Below are 24,482 nucleotides of genomic sequence, written 5' to 3' on the forward strand. Positions count from 1 at the left end.
GGTGATGATTTGGGCTTTACATCATGAGCTCATCTGTATACCAAAGTATTCTAGAGTCAGATGTGTGGCCTTATGTCCGACATCTAAAGCTTAGCCAAAACTGGGTCACGCAGCAGGACAATGATCCCAAGTATAGCAGCAAATCTACCACAGAACCACCGAAGAAAGAAAAGAATTAAGGTGTAGCAATGGCCCAGTCGAAGTGCAGACCTCAGCCTGATTGAAATGTTGTGGCGGGACTCTGAGGTGTGCATAAATGACTGCTTGAAAACTTTACTGAGCTGAAGTAATGATTTAAAAAAAGAGTGAAGCAAAGTTCCTCTACAGTGATGTGAAAAACTGATAAAATAATATGGAATACGATTACTTTGGGTTATTAAGTTATTGGTAGTGTTGTTATACAAGTTACTGAATCACAGGCTGTTATAGTTTTTCATGCACTGCTTCTGCATTTAGCTTTTTGTTAAATAATAATAGTAATAATAACGACACAGTATAATATGTCATTATTACCTAACCATACTGACCTAACTTTAAGACCTAGCAAGGACTGAATATGTCTCGATCAGTAAAGAATAGTTTATCAGTTAGTTTTTTCCCTCCCTTAACAACAATCTGGTCTATTTTAGGCCACAGGCTTATTATAATGTTCTGGTTTGTTGCATAAAACACTACAAAGCATGTGAAGATTAACAGGTTGTTAACATGAATTTCACATATCCTAAACGTATTAATGAAAATGGAAAATACTTCCATGCACAAGGGTTCCTGTTTGTGAAAAGGGAGCTGCGTTTTAATGCAAGTGCACATATTTCTTGGTGAAAAGTGGGTTTTTAAAAATGTTTTATTTTGAAACTGATGGGAATGTGCGCTAAAAAAAGCTGTGTTTTAAAATGCAAGACATAAGAAGCAGCAGGGAAATGTAATCAGTGTTTTGTGAATTGCAAAATTTACTGTTAAATGTTAATCATTGTAGGAATAGGACACAGTTGGACGTCATAGTTTAATGCCATGACAGTTACATGAATGTCAGAGGAAGTCGTGGACATGCAACCGTTTCTTCAGAAAACAGAATTTTACTGCATTTAAGGCGATAACAATGGAAATATTACAGTTTGAATGCTTGTTCCTTAGAAAGAATTGTAAATGCTAAAATCTAAATGTACAAATTGATGAGTTTGTATTTTTAAGGATACAAATACATTCCTATAGAGACATTGGGCAGGAGTACATATAATCCACAAAGGTTAAGTCTATACTTCCGCCAGTGAAACCTTAAGAAAATATGCTCTTCCTGTGATTAAGGGGGGCCTGCCTTGCCTTTTCATACATGCTGACGTAGGATCTGAGGAGGTCTTCGATCGTGTGGGCCTGAAAAAGAAAAGAATGATTCTTTTTGTGCAAATCTTTCACGTCATATTTTATTCTCCTTAACATTTATTGGCATTCATTCTAAAGGAAATTCTGTGTTTTGTCATGCATCAAAATACATTCAAAGCCCGTCACTCACATTTGGGGTTTCACAGACAAAGGTGACGCCCCTGAACATGGTGCCGATGGTCATCTGGAAGGAGTTGCCTTTGCTGAAATATTCTGTGATGCGGCTGAACTCGTGCATTATCAGTGTATCCTAAAAGAGTTTCAAGTAATGCAATGTTATTTGCAAATAAGCACAAATGACCTTAGGCTACTGTAAAAATATAAATATATTGAGCTTTTTATTGAACATACCTTTGTTTCTGGGTCTACTAAGCGAACCCCTTGCTTATTGATGCCGATCAGAAGTATAGCTGGGTAGCTAGATTCACATGTTTGCTGCAAATGAAACAACGTAACATCAGTTTCCTCAAATTCTTGCGGGCCAGTGTGTCTGTCACTTACTCCAGCTAACTCACTTTAACTTCAAAGAAGGTACAGCCAAAGGTTGGCCAACTTGAAATGATTTTTAGGAAGTCGATTTTGGCTTCGTCCACTGTGATGCCACTCTGCTGCTTGTATGAGGAGATGATGTGCTGCAAGAAAAACAATAAAGCATAAAATAGCCTTACACCGGAGCTCCAATCCCATCTTCTGAGACATGAAATAGACCATTTGGGGGGTGCTTCTGTACAATTTGTTCTTTACCTTCTTCCATTCATCAGGGGACATGATCTTTTGCTGGTCAGCAGGAACCAGGTCCTTCAACATTTTGGGGATCATGACAAACTGTGACATGTCTGATTCTACTTTGACTCTGAATAGGAGCCCACCCAGAGTAATCATGTCTTCTTTGGTGCAGTCGTGGTATCCCCGCAGGTACTTCGATCGTTCCTGCAAAGAAGCAAATTCGAGGTAAGATATCATGACAATTATTCATCTTAAACATGAAAAGAATCTCAGTGAATAAAGAGAGTGGTTGTAATATAGATACCTGTGGGAAATGGAAAGTGAGATCTGCTTTCACATCTTTCCCCGGGTTCACATTGAACCAGAGCTTCCTCTTAAAGAGCACCAAGGAAGGTAAATTGGTCTGAGTGACTAAAAAAAGTGAGATTTACACTGATTAGATCTGTCAAGGCAAAGACATGCATAAAAAAAAAAGTGACCGCAGTTGGTTTACTCCATTACCTTCTTTCCCCTTTTTTCTTTTTTTGGGGACGTCTGAGGTTATCTTTAGACTGTCAAAGAAATATTTATCCTCCTCCATGCTCACCGTCTAAGAATTGAAACCAAAAAAGCTTCGTCACATAAAGGAAAAAGATGTATTTGTTACATATGGACTGTATTGTGATATTGTGCATAGCATTTTTGTCTTTTCTATCAGATCACTGTACAAGCTAATGTCTGATCGAAAACACTGAACTGACAGTGTTAGGCAACACCACCTTGGTTAGTGTTTTCAGGTACAGGCCGTATCCTTCAGGTGAGTACAGAATGAGCTGAGAGGCGATGCTGATGCACATGTCTCCAATTGTGGTTGTTGATGTCACCTCGACTATCTGCGCCACAGCAAGGACAAGAAATCATGATAACATTAAATCGACATTTAATGGCAAAACTGATTCTTAATCTCTCTCTTATGGTTAATACAACTCCAATGCCAAGAAACCTGTGACACTATGTTAAATGTGTCACAGCATTGATGAGCCAAATGTTTTTAATTTGTAAAAGGTCTGGACATCAGGTAGTTCAGCACCTGGACTCCTCTACTACTAAGCAATCCTGTTGCAAAAGCTTCAGTATGCAATTTTACATTGTCTTGCCGAAATATGCACAGACTTCCTTGGACGACACGTCATCTGGATGGGAGCATATGTTGCTCTAAAACCTGCATTGGTCGTTTCTTTTCAGATATGCAAGCTGCCAATTCCCTGTGGCATCAGAGATCCAGGCTTTTTTTTTTTGCCTTAGTCCATTTTAAGAGAGCTTTATCCCAAAGAAAAAGAAGGCAGCATATCTGGAACATGGGATATTTGGTCTTCCCAGTTTTACATTCAGGAATAATATTCTGAAAATTTCCCACAATTTGCAAATGCAATGTTTTGCAGATGGTGAACCTCTCAGCTTTACTTCTGAGAAGCTCCGCCCCTCTAAGATGTTCATTTTATACCCAGTCATGTTATTGATCTATTGCCACATAACCTAAACAGTGCAATAATATTCCTGCAAAGGTTTCTTTTTAGGTTTTCTAGCCTTTGCCAAATTTTTTGAGCTATGTTGCGTCGATCCAAATCAAAATGACTGAATATATTTCATCAAATAGCAAAATTTAACCCTTTCATGCAGAATTATGACAACCTCGATCAGGATTTTTTATTCATCTTTAGGCTTGAAAAGATGAATAACAATGCTTAAGAAAAAATCATGATCAAGGTTGTCATAATTCATGCATGAAAGGGTTAAATAACAATAATTACAATGAAACACATCATACATCTATAGTAATATTAAACGACCAGTAGGTGGCAGGGTATGGACACATCAGTGTGCAATGTAGTGGTTTATGTGCAAGTATATCATCAACACTGACACAAACTCAAGAAAACAGCATTTGGATAGTTGTCCACTGTAGTGACCACTATGCGTCAAAGGGGTAAACATTCAAGTTTAAACATTCAACATGATTTCATGTTCTATTGTGAAAAAAATAGGGATTTATGAGTTGTGCAAATGATTGCATTTTTTTAAAATGATCATTAAATCCAAAAATTGATCGAATGCAGGTTCTTACATCAGTTGTATCATCTGGGAAGTGGACTTTCTGGAAGATCTTAGGGCTGTTCTGTTGGATAGCGTCCACTTCTACGAAATGGGGAGGAAGATTCCTGGGCTTCTTACTGAGTATACAAAACAAATGAAGTTACACACACAAAAATATATTTATGTGGAATTTCAGATCACTAAGTTACAATACCGGTGTTATCTTGTGGATATGTTTTTAAAAAAAAAAAAAAATTAAACTCACTAAACTCAGCTGATAAACTTTTTTGTGGTTTCTAAAGTGTGCGTCTGACAAATCAGTGCATTGTGGTAATTTTGGGGGTCAGCATTTACCAGAGAGTAGATTCTGTCAGTTAGATTTTCATCACAATTTAATACCAGTTTTAAAGCAATGCTATTTCTAAAATACGGACAACCACATTTTGAAGTATCAAAATAGTCAGTAATTCTAATCTTCTCAGGATTTTTGTTTCTAAATAGTGTTCGTATCGCCAGGCTGACCTGCAGATCTCCTGCAGCCTCTCCAGGCAAAGAGCAGCCAGTGGGTATCTGGGCCGCGACTCCAGGAAGCACTGTGTGTGTTTCAATAAATCCCAGCTGGGCGGGAACAAGCCTGAACACAGCCACATCAGCTGCCACCCACGCTCCATACTCAAACTGAAGTGAGGGGAAGAAAGAGAAAACGATATGATGGAAATGGATTTTTTGTGATTATTGTTTTGGTGTCTTTCCGACACAGTGAAGCACACTGGAGAACCTGTTGCTGTTGGCGGTCATCTGTCTCATGATCTGGCAGTAAATTTCATCGCGCAGTTCTTCATGCTTTGTGGCTGGACCAAAGATCTGGTCGGTCAACTCTACGGGACTGCGGACATGTTTGATGGGGTAGTCGCCCATGTACTTCAGGATGGGTAGAGGCTAACGTTAAGGACTCAAACGACATTAAAATTAGACATGGCTCTTTCCTCTTTAGATTACAGACAAACTGCTGAAGAATTTGGTACCATACTTTCAAATATCTGCCTATGTGAACCAACAGTATGGATGCTAGTTAAACTGTGGTTTAGTAATAAGAAAACATCTCAGGAATCCTTAAATGCAGGTACCAGTTCATGTGTTTTTTAAAAGGATATCAGTGAAGGCACTGCAGGCCAGGTTGCTGAGCTCAGAGTTGTTGACCAGCACCTTCAGGAGTGGTTGCTTGAGAGGCTCTCTGGAAATGACCCACAGTTTCTCCCTGTTGCCTCCTTTGTATCCTTGCCGACCGCCACTCACAGATCTGCGAGGGACAAAGAGCTTAAATATCGTCTGCACGAGTGCTGTTCGATTTGCCAAATGAAGAGTCAAACATGAATGCCACATTTTTGAGAAGTGGCGTTTAGCTAAAAATACAAGAGCCTCAGTATTACCTGAAATTCTCAAGGGCAAACTCTTTCAAAGAGACAGGGGCCACTGTTTCTTCTCCTTGAACGGGGTTAAGAACTAGTGAAGCTCTCCTCTTATCCTGCTTTGGATTGAGTTGTTCCTGAAGGGTCAGAAGCAATTTGCCAGATAAACTACAAGAGGGCGTTATGTGATGTGAACTAACAGAACTTGTGCACCTCTCACTGCATAGACTTAGAAGCGCACGATGAAAAATCTTCATGTCTGTAAAGATTTTTTGTTCTTTAGTAAAGTCTTTACCATTAAAACACCATTAAAAAAATGAAATCAGTGATTTGCCTATACCTGAGCTCTGATAAACTAGTCATAACTACTCAACATGTAAGGTAAAGTCAACTTTACCAGCATTTCACTAGTGGGCTCGGTAAGAGTTGGCAGGAACAGCAATATTTTCTTATAGACTGCACCAGAGCTGCCAGTGCGCTTGTTGGTGGCGATGAAACAGCTCTCATTAGGGGCACTTTTTTCTTTGTCTACTTGCAGGAGGTCACCGCGCTTACAAACCAGAAACAGCGGGTCATCTGCAGAAGCGTACAGAGACAGACAGACAGACGTGAGTGTTTTGGTGTGCGTGACTGTATTTATGGATACTGAACATGCTGTAGACTCTTACCTGATTTGCTAGAGTCCTGCTGCGCGGTTGCAAACACTGAGCGCTGTCTCAGCCCTTCCACATTGTTCTCTATCAGTGTTACAATTTTCTCAGCTTCAGGAGACTTCAGGACATACTCTCCTGTGATCGTGATCAAGCTAATGGTCTGGGCACTGTCACTAAATGGGTCATAATCATCAGTGTCAGTTTTATTAGATTCTTTTAAAGGCACAATTTAAAAAGCTTTTTAAGAAAGTAAATAGAGCAAATTTACATACACACAGACATAAAAATGTGAGACCGTACCTTTTCTCCTGGACTTTCCTAACTGCTATGTAAGGAATTTCATGAAGTTGCCTATTTCTCTCGTCCATGAAGAAGATGCCAGTCCAGTTTATAGCCACAATAAATCTGTTTTTGGGCAAAGGTGGTCCTGTGGACAGATATGGTGTTGCAGATTTTAAGTAGTGAATTGGAATTCATAAATGCTAGCTAGCAAAAGTAAAGTTTGTAATACAAATGTGTAACACGGCAACATTCACTTGTAAAAGGATTGTATATCCCAGCCTCTGTGTGAAAAAAGCTGTGCGCAGACTCACCTGATATCATTATGACTTCAAAAAACTTTGAAAAGTGGATTGCCCACTTCTTGCGTGCGATGTCCACCAGTTCTCCTTTTACCTCATCCGAGTTTTGCCTCCCACTGACATAAGGACCCTACATGAGGTAACGACGATTGTGAGGGTGCCTCTATGAGGCGTTATGTTTTAAAACAATCCATGCTGACCATACATAAAATAGACTGATTTACCTCTTTGTGTGCTGAGCTGATGAACTGGGTCCATCTTGTTTTAGACTTGCTTTCAATAAGCTGGGTGGTGATGCACTCATTAACCACTTTGGTGACGTTCTCAACGCTATACTCGGAGCCAAACATGATGTAATAGTGCATTATTGCCAGCTGGATATAATCATCATCCTGAGTAGATAAAGTACAACTTTATTAGATACAGTTGACAAAATGTTTGGAGAACATCATGATAAAATTTATAGTAGAATAAAAAGTGGACAAATAAGAAATAGTTGACCTCACTAAGTAACTTATTTGAGCTGCAAAAATATTTGAAAACTACAAAATGCCTGCTGATATACTGTTTAGCACCACAGTAGGGTAAATTTTACATTTACAGTTATCTAGTTTCTTACTCTTAATTTGTTCATTTAAGAATCACAATTATTGCATTTACTCTAAAAACACAATGGATGAAAAAAATAAATAAATAAAACTTTACTGATAGATTTTCTTGTTTTCCAAATCCTTCCTTGTTCTTTAGTGAGACACAGGCAATAGAAACTAGCCGTGAACAAACATCTACAAATTTCAGGCTAAGCTAGTAGGAAATGGTTGCCCGTCTATGCGTCTGACAGCCACAAAGCAATGTAAGCAGTCAGCTATTCCATTTAAATTAACATCGGCTTTCACTTTCCTAGTCGTTATATTTTTCCAACTCTTTGGCCGTTACATACATCCCACCATGTATCCAAGCTAGTTGTTCACTTTCTTCTTCTGTCTGCCATTTGCTTAAACGTTAGCTAAGCTAAAGCCAAGCTAAGATGTCTTATAAGGCTTACAGGAGCTGCAAGATTGAATGAGAGGTTTCTGTGGGTTTGTCAGTTGTTCTATTGTTACAATATAAATCCTGATTAAAGAAGGATATTAAAATAATTATTCACGAGTTACTTCTCAGACTGCAGCAGTTTTACTGGCTTTAACTGTTTTACGTGATAAGGCAGCTAGCTTATCACTGGAAGAGACTGCAGTCCTTTACAAAACCTTGCCATGAAAATGAAGGCATTTTTATTTTATTTTGAAAGGGGAGTGCCTTGGAGGCTTTTTTATATTTAAGGTCTTTTACGCGTTGGGCCAGCAACAATTAGTGCCCCTTTTGTGCTTTATTTTGTACATAAGATGAAAATACACCAGAAAAGTAGATGTGCATACTGCGATTTTGGAACTTAATAGCCTGAGTGTCATGAGCGGTGACTGTAAATAAAATGTATTATTATTATTATTATTACACACTGTTTTCCATAATATTTCAGGAAAAAAGAAAAAGCCTTACCTTATCAGCAACGTACTCTCCTGCCTTGATTCCTTTGATGATCTGCCTGTAGATAAGATCTGTGCTGACTTCATCTAGTTTACTTTCGTGCCAGGGTGTGAACAGTTCCTTGCGGAGGGACAGCGACCATGGGGTATCCTTCTCCAGTCTGCCTTGCCTCCTCATCTCTTCCTCACACTGAGATATTGCATCTAGCACGTGTGCCCCAGAGTTCCCCAGAGACCACATCTGGTGACGAGAAGTCAGCAGAGTTTGAATGAGTGTGGCAAACTGCAAATCTTTCTGCACTGGACTAGTCTGAACCTACAGTCAGAAGATACAGAGTACCCAAGCCTTGATGTAGAATCAGAAGCTTTCACTGACCTTGTCATAGAGCCTAATGTACAGGGAGAATCCGTAGGTGTCTTTGAGACCGATGTCATTGGCCACATCTTGGCAGACTTCCTCAGATGTGGAGGACGAGTTCAGTTGTATTTCAATATTTCGACCATCCTGTATTGCCACAGTCGTATCAATGGGTTTCCTGGTCCTGGCAGCCTTTCAGTGCAGGGTAAGAAAGAAGAAAAAAACCAGTTGTTTCCAACCACAATTCAAATTTTGCTGCTGCTGGCCAAAAGTTAAAACGAAATAAACAGTGACCTCAGCACCATATTGGAGCACCTTCTGCTTTTTACCTGTAGCTCTATCCAGCAGGGCAACTCTTTTCTTGGTCCATTGGCTACGATACGTTTCAGGCGCTCAATGCAATACCCCCTGTAGTCATATGGCCCTCTGCGCAGAAAGTTCTCTAAATACTGTGAAGCACAGAACAGGACACAGTAAGCAACACGATAATAACTCGGCTAAATTCAAGTAAAGTGGCATGACAAGGATTAAATATGAAGTTTGAGTCAGGATTAATAAAATGACTTCATGTAGACTGACCTTCCTAAAGAGGTCTGTTGGAGGGAAAATCCCCAGACAGATGGAGAGAAGAATCCACCCTTGCATACGATTCCTCCTGTCATTGTTTTTCAACAGCTGTTTACAGATCTGACAATAGATCTCATCCCTGCACAGAGAGAGAACCAAAAAAATGAAAAAAGTAGGTAACGTCTTAAAATACAGCCCATAACCACAGTTCCCTGTAATTAAATGGAATTGTAGTTATTATAATCGAAATAACAATGTAATCATATTTATCTACAAATACTTACATTTAAGTACTGCATATGTAATTTTAATTGATGTCTAAGTAATTTTAGGCAGCCTGTGTAAATCCCAGAAAGTTGACTCGTTTTCAGTGGGAGAAACCTTTCATCACACATCCAAGTAAATACGGCCCACAGCCCAAAAACTATAGCCCGTCTAGTAAGATGAGAAAATTATTGTTTTTCTGCAAAATTAGCATACAATTTCACACTACTTAAAATTACTTACACACATTTACCTACAGTTATTTACAGATATATCATATTGTTCATTCTTCAAAATACTTGTAAGGCAGCATTTACCATATGCCGTGTTTTGACAGAGCATAGCCGATGATGATGTGAATTTTTTCCAAGTCTGAAAGTGGCCTTTGCAGCGTGGTACCCTCTCCAATCATAACATCCTCTTCTCCTGTCAAGTTTTCTGGCTGGTTACGATGACAATAATACAAATAACAGTGATAATAATAACAATTACCACAGAGTGTGTGTTATGAATCAGTGACAGAAAAAAAAGACAGAATGAAGAGTATTATAGTCACCTCCTCGGGGATAGAAGAGGCTCTTCTGTCAAACTTTTTCTTGTTCTTCCTCAGTATTTTCTGTCCGAGAATGACATCATTACTAGAGGTTAAATAGTTTGATTGTTTTTTTCTTTTCAGTGTAATAATAAGATATATGTAATAGTTTACCTGGTCCAGTCCCACCAAGTTGCTCAGCCTCCTGCCCTGCCTGCTGGGTAGAGCCTGGGGCGTGTTGCTTGATGCCACTGATATGGCATCTGAGGATTTGGGTTCTGGTATATCCCCCATGAAGCGCAAAATGATCCACCATATAGTCAGACATGCCTGGAGGTGAGGAGAGGAATGAGAAACTGTTTGTGAGGAGAGAAATCTCTTGGGTTAATAGTGATACGGCTGTGACTCGTTCCCGTCTGACTTCTCACCAGTGTGTCACCCTCATCGTCGTGATGCAGAAGAGACTTCTTGAGTCGGTAGGGTATGTGCGTGTGGCTGGCGCTGTCCTGGAAGTAACGCTGGCTGAACCTGTAGAATGAAAACTCATCACCGTCGTCCTCAAAGTCATCGGTCTCCTCCTCCTTATCTTCATCCACCGAAGGGGTCGGGGATATCGAGTTTGATGGTGGGGTGACTATCAACTCTGGCTCCAAGAGCTCAGAGATTATCTTTACAGGCTCTGGACTGCTGTGACTCGTCTTTGGAGGGAAAAGAGAATTTATACCAGATCTTAAACGCACACACTCAATGAAGAAAAACTAGGACATGTTAACATGACAGAATTAGAATCAGCTAACCTCAGATTCTGAAGTTTCTTCGTCTGCTACATTGACTGAAGGCGTGACGGGAAGATCTTCGTCGTCTGAATCGTGCTCTGACTCTGACTTGGTTTCATTGTCCAGTATCTGTGAGACCTCCTCCAGCTGTTTTAAAACTAAAGCCTTCGAGACAAAAGAGACAAAAAAGGTTTGAAAGTAGGCTCCTTTTCAGAGTGCAACTTGTGCAACTTTACCTTCCAAGATGCTGAGCACTCACCGTGTTCATCATGGACTCAACTTCCCTTCTGGCCAGCACTCCTCGCCTTTGCGCCTGCAGCCGTGTGACTGCCTCTCTCTTTTTCTTCAAGTCCTTCCTCGCCACATAGCCTCGTACCTAAACCCGATCAATCAGTGCAATTTAAAGCAAATTATTTAAGAAATAACAAAAATATCAGTAATGAATTAAATACACAACAACCGATATGTAACGTAGATTTTGATAAGATTTGATAAAATATCCTAATTTCACTATAAAATGCTTAAAATTTGATCAAATACAGCGATATTTTCCAATATTCCAAACAATAAAAAACAACTACTTGTAACATATTGCACTAAACAGTTGCTACATGAGAGTACATGCCTGTGCTTGTATGACGACTGCTGCTTCTCGCTGCTTTTGGTACTTTGCCTGGAGTTTCCGGCTACGGATTAGTGCTGCCAGCCGCTCAAAGCCGCGCTGAACCTGGTCAGACCGAAAGAGGGAAGCAAACCTGAGGTGAGTCCTCCCTAAACATCAAGGCAGCTACAAGCTCTGACTTCTATAAAAAGTTATTGAACCTTTGTTTTCATGTAGGCTCTCCAGGACCGCTGTAGCACCACGGCTGCCGAACGCTTCCTCAGAAAAGACTTTCTAAAAGAGATTTGAAGCAAAGAACTTAAGTTATTAAAAAGGTGTATTTTTAAGCCTTCATATGTGCAGTCCTTTCCTCTTATGTGTCCCCTCTGCACTGGATATGAATGTGTAGGATATCCTGCACCTGTCTCTCTGTCCAAGCATGACTCTCTGGATCACCAAAGCTACCCTGCTGAGCTCTTGTTCCCGCCGCTTTTCAAGAATAGAATCGTGAACATCCTGAAATAAAGAGAATTTCTTTTAAAAGACTTTCTGATATTGAAGAAAACTTCAATTGTTAATCATATTTCAAAAATGAATCCACATTAATGTGGATTCAGATTAATGTGGATTCATTTTCTGCAATCATTCAAGAGAGATGTAATGTCTCTTTGATTTAGTGTTTCGCTATGTCATGGCCACGATCATCTAAGGAGCGATCGTGGCTCAAGAGTTTGCAGTTCGTCTTGTAATCGGAAGGTTGCCGGTTCGAGTCCCGGCTCGGACAGTCTTGGTCGTTGTGTCCTTGGGTAAGACACTTCACCCATTGCATACTGGTGGTGGTCAGAGGACCCGGTGGCGCCAGTGTCCGGCAGCCTCACCTCTGTCAGTGCACCCCAGGCTACATTGTAGCTGTAGTTACAATGTAGCTTGCCATCACCAGTGTGTGGATGACTGAATGTGTAAAGCACTTTGGGGTCCTTAGGGACTAGTAAAGTGCTTTACAAATACAGGCCATTTACTATCTTGTGCCTTGAGAAAAAGCTACAATACAACATGGTTTGCAGTTAGAAGTTTTCGGCACCTTTAGGAAAACTTTGGTATTGCCTATTTTCCATTCGCCCTCCCTTTCGATCACCGCCTCACAGATGGCTTTACAACAGGCCGCAGCAGACTCCTGGAGAGACAGTAAAGAATATATCAGTTAAGAACTGATGAGAGAACCCAATAAAAGACTCATTTTCACATCTTGGGTTCCAAAAACAGGATGCATCATGACTTAACGGTATTGGGGTTGCAGACGGTCGTCTTCAGGAGCACCCTGTAGCGCTTTAAGAAGTCGTCGAACGTGTGTCGAATGGGAAATCCCAGCTTCCGAATACGGATGGTGTCGATCATGCCGGAGTATCTCAGCTGACGCATACACAGCTCTCTGTCAAACACCTAGAAGAGAACAAATTAAAGTGGTGATGAATATTCTCTTAACACAACAACTATCCAATCTTTTTATTTTTCAGGCTGAACTATGGGGTGATTTCCACATCTACAGTAAATGTCAGCAGTTCATTACTCTAAGCTTGATTTGAGTGTGTACCCAATCAAATGATCATCCAAGCCGAATTTGGCACATGTGAATATATCTGTGTGCCAGATTTTGATTCTATCAAATTTCAAATCTACCCAATGTTTATTCTCACTTTTTTATTTTTTACAACAGCTATTAACCTCAGAGAGGCTGGAAGAAAAGTTGTCAAATACCTCTGAGGTATTCCATCTCAAAAATGTTTTCAAATTTTATTTTCACATTTTTTATGGTCCCGAGTTTGAACATATATAATGATTGCTGTGAAATTTTTTGCTCAAATACTTTTCAAGATCTATTTTTTTTAAAAATGGCCCGTCGACCCACCGGATATTTTTTCACACTTTGAAATATGTGGTAATTTTTGAACATGAATATCTAAAAATCTATTGAAGATAAAACCCTGGAAAATTCAGTGCTTTTTTCATAGCAATCCTTACATATGCTCAAACTTTGGCTCATTAGATTTTTAGGTAAATTAGGGAAGGTCAAGCAGAAAATGTACAAAGCATTTGCTGATTTGAGACTTAATGACCCATTTGAATTTGAAGTGGTCCTGTGTGGACCACGATCACCAAGTAAGTGCCAGTCCTGCCAGCAGGTGCTTGGATTTCACAGGAGAACTGTGACACGTGGCACTGTGGACTAACAACGCTTTGCCACAATATTGGTCAGGGAGTTCAGAATGTGTGAACTTTTCATGACTTCTAGTCTAAATCCAAAGGGTGAGAAAAGCTCAACAGATACTAGCGCAGCATTGTACTTTACTCTCTGTGATATCAGGTGATATTTAACAGGAAATTGGCTCCGTTGGTTTATGGCACAAAACAGAATGAGCTCTATTGCAAATGGTGGCAGTAAACATAAAAAAACAAAACAAAACAAAAAACACAGCAACATCCTTATCATTTCGGGAAATGACAGGATTTAAAGGAAATGTCTTAATTTCAGCAAACATTAGTTTGCTGAAATACACTAGTTTATCACAAGCTTCCCCCTCATTTCCCTTTCTTAGCATACATGATTGCTCAGTTTACACAGCAACTGTATGGTGTTGCCATGGCGGCAGAAGCAGTTGCTCATTCACCTCAGATTGCTTGCCATTGTTGGGTTTGAAACAGCGGATGAAGAAAGGCTGGCAGGCAGACAGAGCCTTCATTAGGGAGTCCAGAGACTGCCGGAATTGGCCGCTCAGTGTCGGCACTTGTTTGCGAGTGTCAGCCAATCCCTGTGAGGATGACACGTGACAGAAGGAAAAACTCAAAAATGAAGTCCTTGATACACCTGATCAAATAAACATTGGCAGCGTTATGAAACTAAATGACACAGGAACATTTATTGCAGTTTGCCCAAGGATCAGACATGACTTTATCCTTTCATACCCGCAGAGAGTTGCTTGGGGTCATGATGAACTTTTTATTTTTAACAGCCTTAATCCCATTGGTTGACAGTTCAGACTCAAATATGTCACGCAGTAGCTTATTGGCAGACATGTCGAGCATCTTAATGATGTCCGAACTGACAGCATCCCTGTTCTTTTCCAAGAAACCTGAGGAAGGAGAAAAAAGGCAACAACAAAGTATTACTGCGCTCATGAGCACCTTGCGTTGGCTGAGGTTTTAATATTTGCTGTTTGCTTGCCTACCATTGGAGTCGTACTGAACCAGGCCAGCGAAGTGACAAATCCCAAAGTTTGTGTCACGTTCACTCCTGGAGGCGATGTAGTTCTTGTGTCCTTTGTGGTGCTGGTTCAACTTCTCTAGCATCGTAGCATCTGTACCCTAAGGCCAACCAAGTGATTCTTTTGAATAAAAAAGTTTCTGCAGCAGGGCAGAACCTTAAATAAGAAACCTCAGCAGAAGCATACCTTTGGAAAGTGGCTCTCTTCATCAACAAGAGCCAGCACATTACATTGTATTCCAGCTAGAAGGTCGAGAATCTTCTGATTGTCGCTAAAGTTGATGTTATCCCACATGACGCCCTGCTTCATGTACTCCTTCTGCTCGAGCTTGAAGATGTGGGCCACGAAGAACTGCTGCAGCTTCTCGTTGGCAAAGTTAATGCAAAGCTGCTCAAAACTGTAAAATAAACGATGGCTTGTAAATAGTGATAACTGTGAAAATTAGATGCCTTAGTATACCACGAAATGCCAGCTCTGTCTGATCGTCTAATGTTTCATAAATATGTCAGGGCGGCAGTGCAGCGGCTGTGAAAGCTTAAAGATATCTGAGAAATACGTTTGACTCAACTAATCGAATGGGTAAAAATGAAGATACTGGTAATGTACACTCACAGGCCACTTTATTATGTACTTTATTAGGTTCAGCTGCTTGTTTCCTTAAATATCTAATCTATGCTGCTTTGCATCAACAGTTCAGGCTAAGGTTATTGTAGCTGAACAATACTAAAGTGAAAAAGAGTACTAGACTTTTTAGTTAACTAAATTAAAAAGAAAAACTAGACTTTAGAAAAAAATGAAACTGAAATGATTTTGTGAAAATAAAAAATATATTCTTAGTTTTATTAGTTGATAATCCTGTAAAATTTGTTATCACAACTTGTCTATTAAGGCTTTGACAAAAATGTTTATTGAGACTTTGGAAGTTTATGAGCCTGTGAGTCACCTGCTATCAAATTTTTTTTGTTTCTTAAATTGTAATGTCAGTACTGATTTTGTAAAACCTTGCTTTTGGCATACGCCCTAACTACAATAATAGCTATAAAGACTAAAACCAACACTGAAACTAATAAAAATTTATAACAACAATAAAAAACTAAACTAACATAAACTAAACTGAATTCAAAATAAAAAGTCAAAATGAAAAAAATATCTGATGAAGTACAAAACAGGAAGTACAGAAAAAAACCCTCCTGACCTGTTAGTGTTGAAGTTCTCGAAGCCAAAGATGTCAAGCAGGCCGACGGACAGGTAGGCTGATTTGGAGTTGCTGGTCAGCTTCTTGTAGATGACACTGTTGATTTTCTTAACAATCCATATGAACAGCTTATTGTAGATCGCCTGAGAGAACAGAAACCCAGCAGAGTTACATTTTGGTGGAGTTCTGAAACACGCAAAATGTTTATTCTTTTCTATATTTAATTGTTTCTTTTGAGCTCTGCACCTGACCCACATGTTGGTGACGATGTGTGTGGATTTGTACACGTCTTGTACCTTACAATCATAAGAAATCAGTCAATCTACACTGAAGCTCATCAAGGAAAAGTAAGATGAGAGTTTTCTAAAACATGCCGAGTAACTGTAGCAACGCTGTAAGCACCAGTCAAAGGTTGGAAACCATCTCCTGCTCTATCACAGTGAAACTGGAACGCTTCCTCATAAAGTACAGCGTGCAGCATTTACAGGGCCCAGGTTTCTTTCATCCTAAGCCAGGAACCAATAAGGAAGCAGTGATTTAAAATTGCTGGCTCTCCCTCGTTACCTTCACAAAGGCGTCTCTGCAGTCAGCTGCCTGTTCACAGCTCAGAGGTTTAGTCACCATTTCACGGTTGGTCTTAAAGGATCGATGAGTCAGATTGGTTGCCAGGGTGGGCTTCTCCACCTTTAAGCACAAGAAACATAGAAAAAAACCTTTACTAGTGCTATTTAATAGCAAAGTAGATCTTACCTGCTAATAGAGAAGGAGACCCACCTCCAGTAGTGATGCCGCCACATTGAAATGTTCCGATTTGCTGACTTCACTGGTTTCCAGGTTATTTTGAGTGTTGGCTGATGGAAACACAAATTCACACATAAGACACAAACAGCACAATAACAGCTGTAAGGAGTAATCCTGTGAAATGAGGTCAGTGTGAGTTTTAAAAGATATTACAACCAGTCAGGAGATTTAACCAAACCACTTCCAACTACACAAGTACAAGTCACAAATGTATCTAGCTTGGAACATAAAATAATGCTAATGCACAAATCCAACAGATGCATCTAGGGACCAAAAGCTGATGGTGAAATTAATATTCTTTTGGTTCTCTGGTGTCAGTGAAACAAAGAAACTTTCATTCATTCCAAAACAGCTGTTCCAAAGTTCTAACCATCCATTCGCTTCCGCTTATCCTTTTCAGGGTCGCTGGAGCCTATCCCAGCTGTCATAGGCCAAGAGGCAGGGTACACCCCGGACAGGTCGCCAGTCTGTCGCAGGGCCAACACACAGGGACAGACAACCATTTGCACTCACATTCACACCTAGTGGTAATTTGGATTATCCAATTAACCTAACCCCACAAGCTGCATGTCTTTGGACGGTGGGAGGAAGCCGGAGTACCCGGGGAGAATCAACGCAATTAATGTGTATGTGTTAGTCCCCACAGGGAAATAGTTCCTCTGCATTTAAGCCATTCACCCAGTGAAGCAGTGGGCAGCCACCAATGCAGCGCCCGGGGAGCAGTGTGTAGGGACGGTACCTTGCGCAGGGGTACCTCAGGGTAGCCGTTCAGTGGAGTTGAACCCCCGACCTTCCGATCATGGGGCCACCACTCTACCTACTGAGCTATCCCTGCCCCCGCAAACACGGGGAGAACATGCAAACTCCACACAGAAAGACCCCGGCCTGATGGTGGAATTGAACTTAGGACCTTCTTGCTGTGCGGCAACAGTGCTAACCACCGTGCTGCCAAAGTTATATGTAAAAAATCATGACACTATCTCAACTTTGTTTGGGAAACGGTGACATGAGCCAAACCAATAAACCAATAAGATGCTCTTATTTATTATATGCTTGTTTTTTGGCACTGAATCAAAATCTAGCATTGATAAAATTAGGAATGGAGATATGTTTGATTAAACGTTAGGCAACACTTGAATAGCTGTTCTGCTGAAATCTGATAGGGAAATGATTTTAAAGATAAACTAAGCTCCATTATGTGCAGGCTAAATCTTTACATAGTTTCTAACTCTGTATCCTCACCCTCAAAGCAGACGTTTCCCAGGTGTAGTACGGCCGCCAGGAGCTTGAAGATTTCATGACAGTCTTTTCCTGAGAAATTCAGCGTTTTTAGGGCGGAATTAATACGACTGTAGTCTTTGGCATCGTCTCGTCCTCCACAAGCAATGCAGTTGCCCTGAAGAGTGAGAGACAAGATTTAGAATAGCTAGGAGAAAGCAGGGGTGTCAAACATAAGGCCTCGGGGCCAGAACAGGCCTTGCAAAGACTCCAATCTGGCCCACAGGACAGCTTTGGAAAATGTGAAGGGGTGCGTAGATTTAAAACTTTTAATTGTATTTTCATAAGTTTTACAGCTTTGCCAATTAATAATTAACAATACTGCAATTTATACTACACACTAAAGTAAATGACTAATAGATTACATGACATACAATTTCTTATTTTTCTACTATCTAGTGTAGAAATGTCTGTTTTGTTTTGTTTTTTACAAAAAAGAAAAAGAAAACTTGCTGTGAATTAATAAAACCTTTAAAACTACAGGACAGTCTGGGTAATGAACTAGCAGAATTTTTTCCATAAATTACACGACATCACAATAACTTCACCAGCAATGCGGGCAGTCACAGCCTTCCTCATTGCAATACCTTGGTAAGGAATTTGTATTCCTTGGCATTCCCGAGGCTCAGGCGTTTTTTCTCCTCTGCTGAGATTCCTGCCAGCAGGCAGTAAAATATGTGGTAATTTCGCTCCTCCAGAGCCTGAGGTTGCAGAGGAAAAAATTAATCATTAGTGTTACAAAATGATAAGCTCACGCAAGTTTTTATGCGGGCTGGGTGGGAACATGTTTACTTTAGCTTCACTCCTCTTGTTGATGGTACTGATAGTGACAATGGCAACAGCAGCACACGAGATTAAGCCAACAACAGCACATAGACTGAAACAAACTCTTCAGACGTAGCGTGTTGTGTTTTTACTGGTTTACCGCACATTCCCGCCCCGTGGAGAGATAACAAAGGTTGTCTTGAACAGAGCTTACTCACCTGACGACAGACACGAGACTTTTCCAGAAGATACTGCTCCACGCGTGCACCCTCAATCACTCCATCCTTGTTGAAGAAGATTTCCAAATATTTCCCAAAGCGGCTGGAGTTGTCATTGCGGATTGTTTTAGCGTTTCCAAAAGCTGAAATGCAAAAAGAAAAAAAAAGTTGTTGTTGTTCATCCGTGCCATAAAGACAACATTTAATAATGACTGTGCACTCTTTGGCTGGTGTTTTCTACCTTCTAGAATCGGGTTGGACTCCAGGATCTGCTTCTCAATCCGCTGCTCAGAGAGCTCACCGCTGACGGCTGCCAGGTACTGCAGGATCAGTTTAGTGCTCTCGGTCTTCCCTGCTCCAGACTCCCCACTTACAGAGATGGATCAAATCAATGAGCAGTTGTAAAGAATCAAATTCAGATATTAAAGATCCTCAGTGATATAACAGACGCTGACCTGATGATGCAGCACTGGTTTTTTTGATGGCGAGTCATGTTAAAGTAACAGGCCTCAGCGATGGAAAAGATGTGGGGCGGGAGCTCTCCCAGTTTTCGCTTATGGTATAACCTCACCTGGAGACAAAAAGGAGGGTACGCGTGTGAAGTAGATCACTGCGATGTTACAGTGAAGTCATCAGCTGCGCATATCCTTACCTGCTCTTCTGTGTATATTGGAAAATCTTTGTATGGATTCACGGCCACCAGCACCGAGCCCGTGTAGGTCTACCCAATCAGAGAAATGTTGCATTAGAAAAGAATCTCCTTCAACTTTCTCCACTTACTACGTGTTTATACACAGTCAATAGTTATTATTAATCTCTGGCTCTATTCCACAACATCTCCCTGAATCTGAGAGTTTTTCCTTCCCACTTTCAAAGTGTTTGCTTGTGGGGGTCATCTGATTGTTGGGGGCTTTCTCTGTTTTCTGTGTATTATTGTAGGGTCTTTACCTTACAAAATAAAGTGTCTTGAGGCTGTTGTTGTGATTTGGTGCAATATAAATAAACTGAATTGAACTGAATTGAAAATTTAACCAAAATGATGTTAGGGGTACATCCTGTGTGTGGAGTGACAAGATACTTAATGTTGCTCTTGTCAAATGATCCAATGCTATTTTCAATCACGGCTAAAAACAGAGCAGTTATTAAAGTTATTAGAATGCTTACTTATATCTGCTACTTATGTCTATTCATATCCATCTCATTATGTCAGACACTAAATAAAAAGGTAAGAGTATGAACATTTAGAAAGTTTGTCCACCGGACCTGTAAAATGATAAATGTTACACCGTCTGTGTTTTTATTTGCAACTCAGTAAATGTTTGTTTTTTTTAACTCTTGAATAAAAAATGTACTGTCACTAGTAAAAGACAGTGAAAATTAAATGTTCGACAGTGAAGTTTGTGCAAATTTGGAGTCTGCCTGGAGATTTAAAATGTTCTATTGTTCTGATTTGCCACAATTGAATCAAAGTTGATTAAAAGAAAGAAATCCCAGCGAGAGAAATCTGAACGACTCGTGTGAGGCTGGAATCAAACATCAAGGGAAGATGTTTTAAGGTGTTCTGGGAGAAACGAACCGTTACAAATTAAAGGAATATTTCCTATAATCCATTATCAGGCCATCCAATTGTTCTTAACCACTTATCCAAATCAGGTTTGCAGATCCCTGCTGTCTTTGGGCAAAAGCGTTAACAGCATAGTGTCTATATCAGGTCATTCACAGCACGCTGGCCTCATGATGTGTAGATATTTTGAAAATTGAGTTGAATGAACCAAATCCATTTTACTTTTAATCTGCTTTTTATCCTCAGCAACTGTCTTCTCTGTCTTGTAATATATTTTTTCTATATTTGGCTCTGGGAGACGCTTTGCTGTGTCATGTTTATACAATGACAGTAAAGATAAAGATACTTGACTTAAAGTACAAGCGTCCAAAGCATGTAGACTGGCGACAAAAATCATTTTTTCCTTCAGTGTGTTGCTCACATAGATGATGCCTTGTCTGTGTCTGAGCAGGAGGTTCCTGAGGAGACCGGCCTCCGTCATGTCCCCGAGTTTGATCATGTCGTCCACCCCCTCCACCGATGTAGGATGCATGATCTTGAGGGAGGCTTCCTGCTCCGGTGACAACCTGCGCTCCTGAGGAAGGGTGAAAACGGGAATACACTCAGCAACATAACACCAACTGTTGCCGTTTTGGGATGTTTGACTTTTACCCTGTAAGAGTGCAAAAGCACTGTTTACCTTTCCCTCATCGTCCACCAGCAACCGCTGACCCGACGGTGTTACTTTGACCCTTGCTCCGATGGGCACCCCTATGCTCGAGTCCACCCAAACCCATTCCCCCTGAAAGCAAAAGACAGAAAGATTTCACGTTGTCCTTCAGGGACACGGGACTAGGTTTCAGTTTACGGGAACACAAAGAGACACTCGGTGGGGCGGCAGTTCTCTCAATAAAACTCACATCTCCAAAGTTATTATCTCGAGTTTGTTTCAGCCTTACCTTTCTCAACATCACAAGTTTCTTTTATTTCTAGTCCCTGGAGAGAAAAAGAAAAAGAAATCCATACAATGAGTTGCTATTACCAAAGTACTGACGATTTAAAGGGTTTTGTTTTGGCTTTTTTAATCTGAACTGTTGTGTTCAATGTCAGCGCTCAAGGTGTGCAGCGGTAAAACAAATCACAGAGCACTGTTAATGTCACCGTTAAAATGAAAACGGTCTACCCGATGATCCTTTGGTGTGGGATCTTCATTAATTCCCGTCTCGTTCCTCGTCTTTGCGTCTTATAGAATCCGTCTCCGTATGAGGAAGGATAAAACTCAGCGTGCCTATGAGTGACAGAGGTTTTATGACGCTTTGACTTTGGACTGACTGTAAGAGGAGGAAGAGAAATGGATCGCTTACTCAGAAGTGAATAAGGAACTTGTCACAGTGGAGTGATGTGTGTCTTTCTGGGCAATTTAGGGGAGCCCATCCAAATGTTTTTCACCTTGAACTTGCAGTATTCCTACTGAAGCTTATATCAGGTTACATCCACTACTACTACTGTACAGGACCAAATCTTAAAATGCACAACCTGCTGAAATCAACAAATCGTGCAGGTCATGTTGTTTAAATAAGAAGTTAAATAAGAAGATAATACGTTTATTAAAGGAGATTTTACATAAATGTCCTTGGTGGTGGATTTACCAGGATCATATTGGATGGATGTTTATTGAGACTTTGGACCCTGCCTGTGTAAATTGTAGGAGACACAGCTGAGCATCTCCCTGCTGCTGCAATAAAGATGTAAATATGAGATTAGACTAGAGAAGGATCAGATTTCTGCCACAACAGTGTTATTATCAGCATTCTTGTTATCAATTAAGCCCAATTGTACGCAAAAGGGTGTGGGGAGTCCACCATTGTGGCTGTGCTGGGTCTTCAAGAGGCTAATCTTTCCTGACAGTCAGAAGTTGTTCCTTAAATCATCAGGAAATCGCTATTAAAGTTTCATGGGTTTAAAGTCATGACAGTATACTTGGCTGATTGCTCACAGGCGTCAGCCCGTTCAGCTCTGATAAGGAATTCCCTGCTAACCAGTCACAGTTAAGAATGGAAAGCCTTGTAAAAGCTTCATCACGACAGTGCTGCATGGCTCTGGGTAACCTCCCACAGATGGGCAGTGCAGCAATGCTTATGTAATTTAATGGGGTGTGGTTTAATTGTCTTCAAACCTGGCTGCTTATGACGTCAGAAAGAAAGGTGAACTTCTGGTCTCTAGTCATCAGCCTGATCTTTGACTATTTTCCTAATGACACGATGGAACTGACGCACTGAGACGATCATATCAGGAAGGTTTCATTTTAAATGAAAATCTGTTCCTCATACATATAAAATAAAGGTGGGGTTTTTAACTATAAAATGCCTTGAGTCTAGGTTTTTATTGCTGCTGTGGTTCGGTATTTGCACTGGTTTGTGGTGACTTTGACTTTGTTTGCAGACTATTTGCATTTACTGCAATGACATTATGGTCCTGAGGCTATGGGGCAAAAGGTAGAGGTGCTGTAGGTCAAAGATGGCAGTGTGCATGTGTGAAAAAGAGCCCAGCAACAATATCAAGAGAAATAGATTTTTCAGACCTATTTAAGCCTGATATTTGTTTTTCTTTCTGTCCTCGTGGTGACGAGTTAGGAAGGTGTTTAACCTTTACATACTGTTCATACTTCATGCTTTCACAGTATTGGCCAAGAACTCCTTCACAGACACTCCCTCAGTGCTGACCCGTAAATCTGACCTACAGATTTCTTAGAATGTATAAATAGTCTGACATAAATGAATGGATGATTAATTTAAGTTTCAGAGAGAATACAGGGTGGATTTTCTAGGATTTATAACACTCATTTTTCTGTGAATAACATCCATTTTCACACAATTTCATGCCCCGTTTAAAACATAAAAACATACAAGAAATGATTTAAAATAAATTCTATTAAAAGGAAAAAGTGTTGGGATTTAATAGACACCCATGTATAACCCTCTCATTAGCCGCTGTCTTCATTGTTAAATGATAGAAAGCCCACATTTATTATCAACATTACCAGCTAGTCTACAAACTACTAGCACTTTCCAAGCAGTAGTGAGGAAACCTTGTGTGTCAAAACAACTCAAATGTGATCCAAACAGGACACAAAGGTTAACGTGGAACGATCATAAAGATTTCAGACTATATTTACATAGAAGCGGATTCCACTAAAGCGGCTTTGCATGATTTATAATTCAAAATAATCCTTGACTTTTTATTGGACCCTCTCAGGTCATTCTCTCTCTCATGTTTGGTCTCTGCCCCCTTCCTTCAAGCCAAGTTTCTTCTGAGTAAAATAAAAGTAAATCATATAGATGTCATCCTGCCATACCTGCCTAGATCCCCTTCAAGTTATTCACAGATCCCGCACTGTCCCGCTGTGACCCTTTGTCACATTTAGTGTTTTTATATTTTTTATTACTCTAATTATCATCACTAATATAGGATTTTTCTCTCGGAAACTCACTCCGATAGTCAAGCTTTCATTTTCTTCCCAGTGTTTCAGGGAAATATGCAAATTTGAACAAATGTTACACTTACCACGAGCATGTTGTCTATCTTACCTCATGGAACACATTTAAACGTTAAAACAAACAAACAAACAAAAAAAAAAAAAAAAAAAAAAGCCCACAACCCCCCTCAGTTTCATAAAGGCCATATTCAACCCAAGGAAAGGGTGTGGGATATACACTATCAGTAGTTTATGAAGGCAGGGTAATCAATTGTTGCATGGTGGTGAACTACAGTGGACAAAATCTTATCTTTGAGCTGTTGCAGTACGTTTATCACAAATTAAGACACTCCTTGGCAATTTAAAAAAAAAAAATAAAAAATAAAAAATAAATCTGTGTCGTTTGCTGTATAAACTAAACGGAAGCAGGCAGTGCCTGTGTGCTAATGGTGATATATTAATGGACCCTAAAATAGCAGCTGATTAATGTCTGACTAGAAGTTC

General features: G+C 40.2%; 1 protein-coding gene across 1 annotated transcript; it reads right to left on the reverse strand.

The window, feature by feature from the left end:
• Window positions 1-989: 989 nt before the first annotated feature.
• Window positions 990-24,427, reverse strand: LOC102306375 (unconventional myosin-VIIa). Its single transcript, XM_005943196.2, has 50 exons — window positions 21,687-24,427; window positions 21,463-21,499; window positions 21,204-21,305; window positions 20,946-21,098; window positions 19,613-19,681; window positions 19,416-19,531; window positions 19,202-19,329; window positions 18,961-19,103; window positions 18,565-18,678; window positions 17,942-18,095; window positions 16,673-16,749; window positions 16,463-16,582; window positions 15,899-16,041; window positions 14,890-15,100; window positions 14,668-14,803; window positions 14,405-14,571; window positions 14,110-14,250; window positions 12,725-12,883; window positions 12,525-12,617; window positions 11,865-11,959; window positions 11,665-11,737; window positions 11,468-11,569; window positions 11,102-11,218; window positions 10,864-11,007; window positions 10,495-10,764; window positions 10,241-10,396; window positions 10,091-10,150; window positions 9,852-9,976; window positions 9,283-9,409; window positions 9,033-9,152; window positions 8,722-8,895; window positions 8,359-8,586; window positions 7,047-7,214; window positions 6,835-6,952; window positions 6,542-6,668; window positions 6,257-6,414; window positions 5,986-6,164; window positions 5,610-5,725; window positions 5,334-5,479; window positions 4,958-5,111; window positions 4,702-4,857; window positions 4,211-4,316; window positions 2,865-2,978; window positions 2,608-2,695; window positions 2,411-2,517; window positions 2,125-2,310; window positions 1,896-2,012; window positions 1,732-1,815; window positions 1,511-1,630; window positions 990-1,371 (listed from the first exon to the last, which is right to left on the reverse strand). Exons 2-50 carry the CDS (start codon window positions 21,472-21,474, stop codon window positions 1,276-1,278), a joined length of 6,369 nt encoding a protein of 2,122 aa, XP_005943258.2. The 5' UTR covers window positions 21,475-21,499; window positions 21,687-24,427; the 3' UTR covers window positions 990-1,275.
• Between the last annotated feature and the right edge of the window lie 55 nt (window positions 24,428-24,482).

Source organism: Haplochromis burtoni, unplaced genomic scaffold (assembly GCF_018398535.1).
Source record: "Haplochromis burtoni strain Fernald_Lab_line unplaced genomic scaffold, NCSU_Asbu1 Contig_362, whole genome shotgun sequence".
NCBI lineage: Eukaryota > Metazoa > Chordata > Actinopteri > Cichliformes > Cichlidae > Haplochromis > Haplochromis burtoni.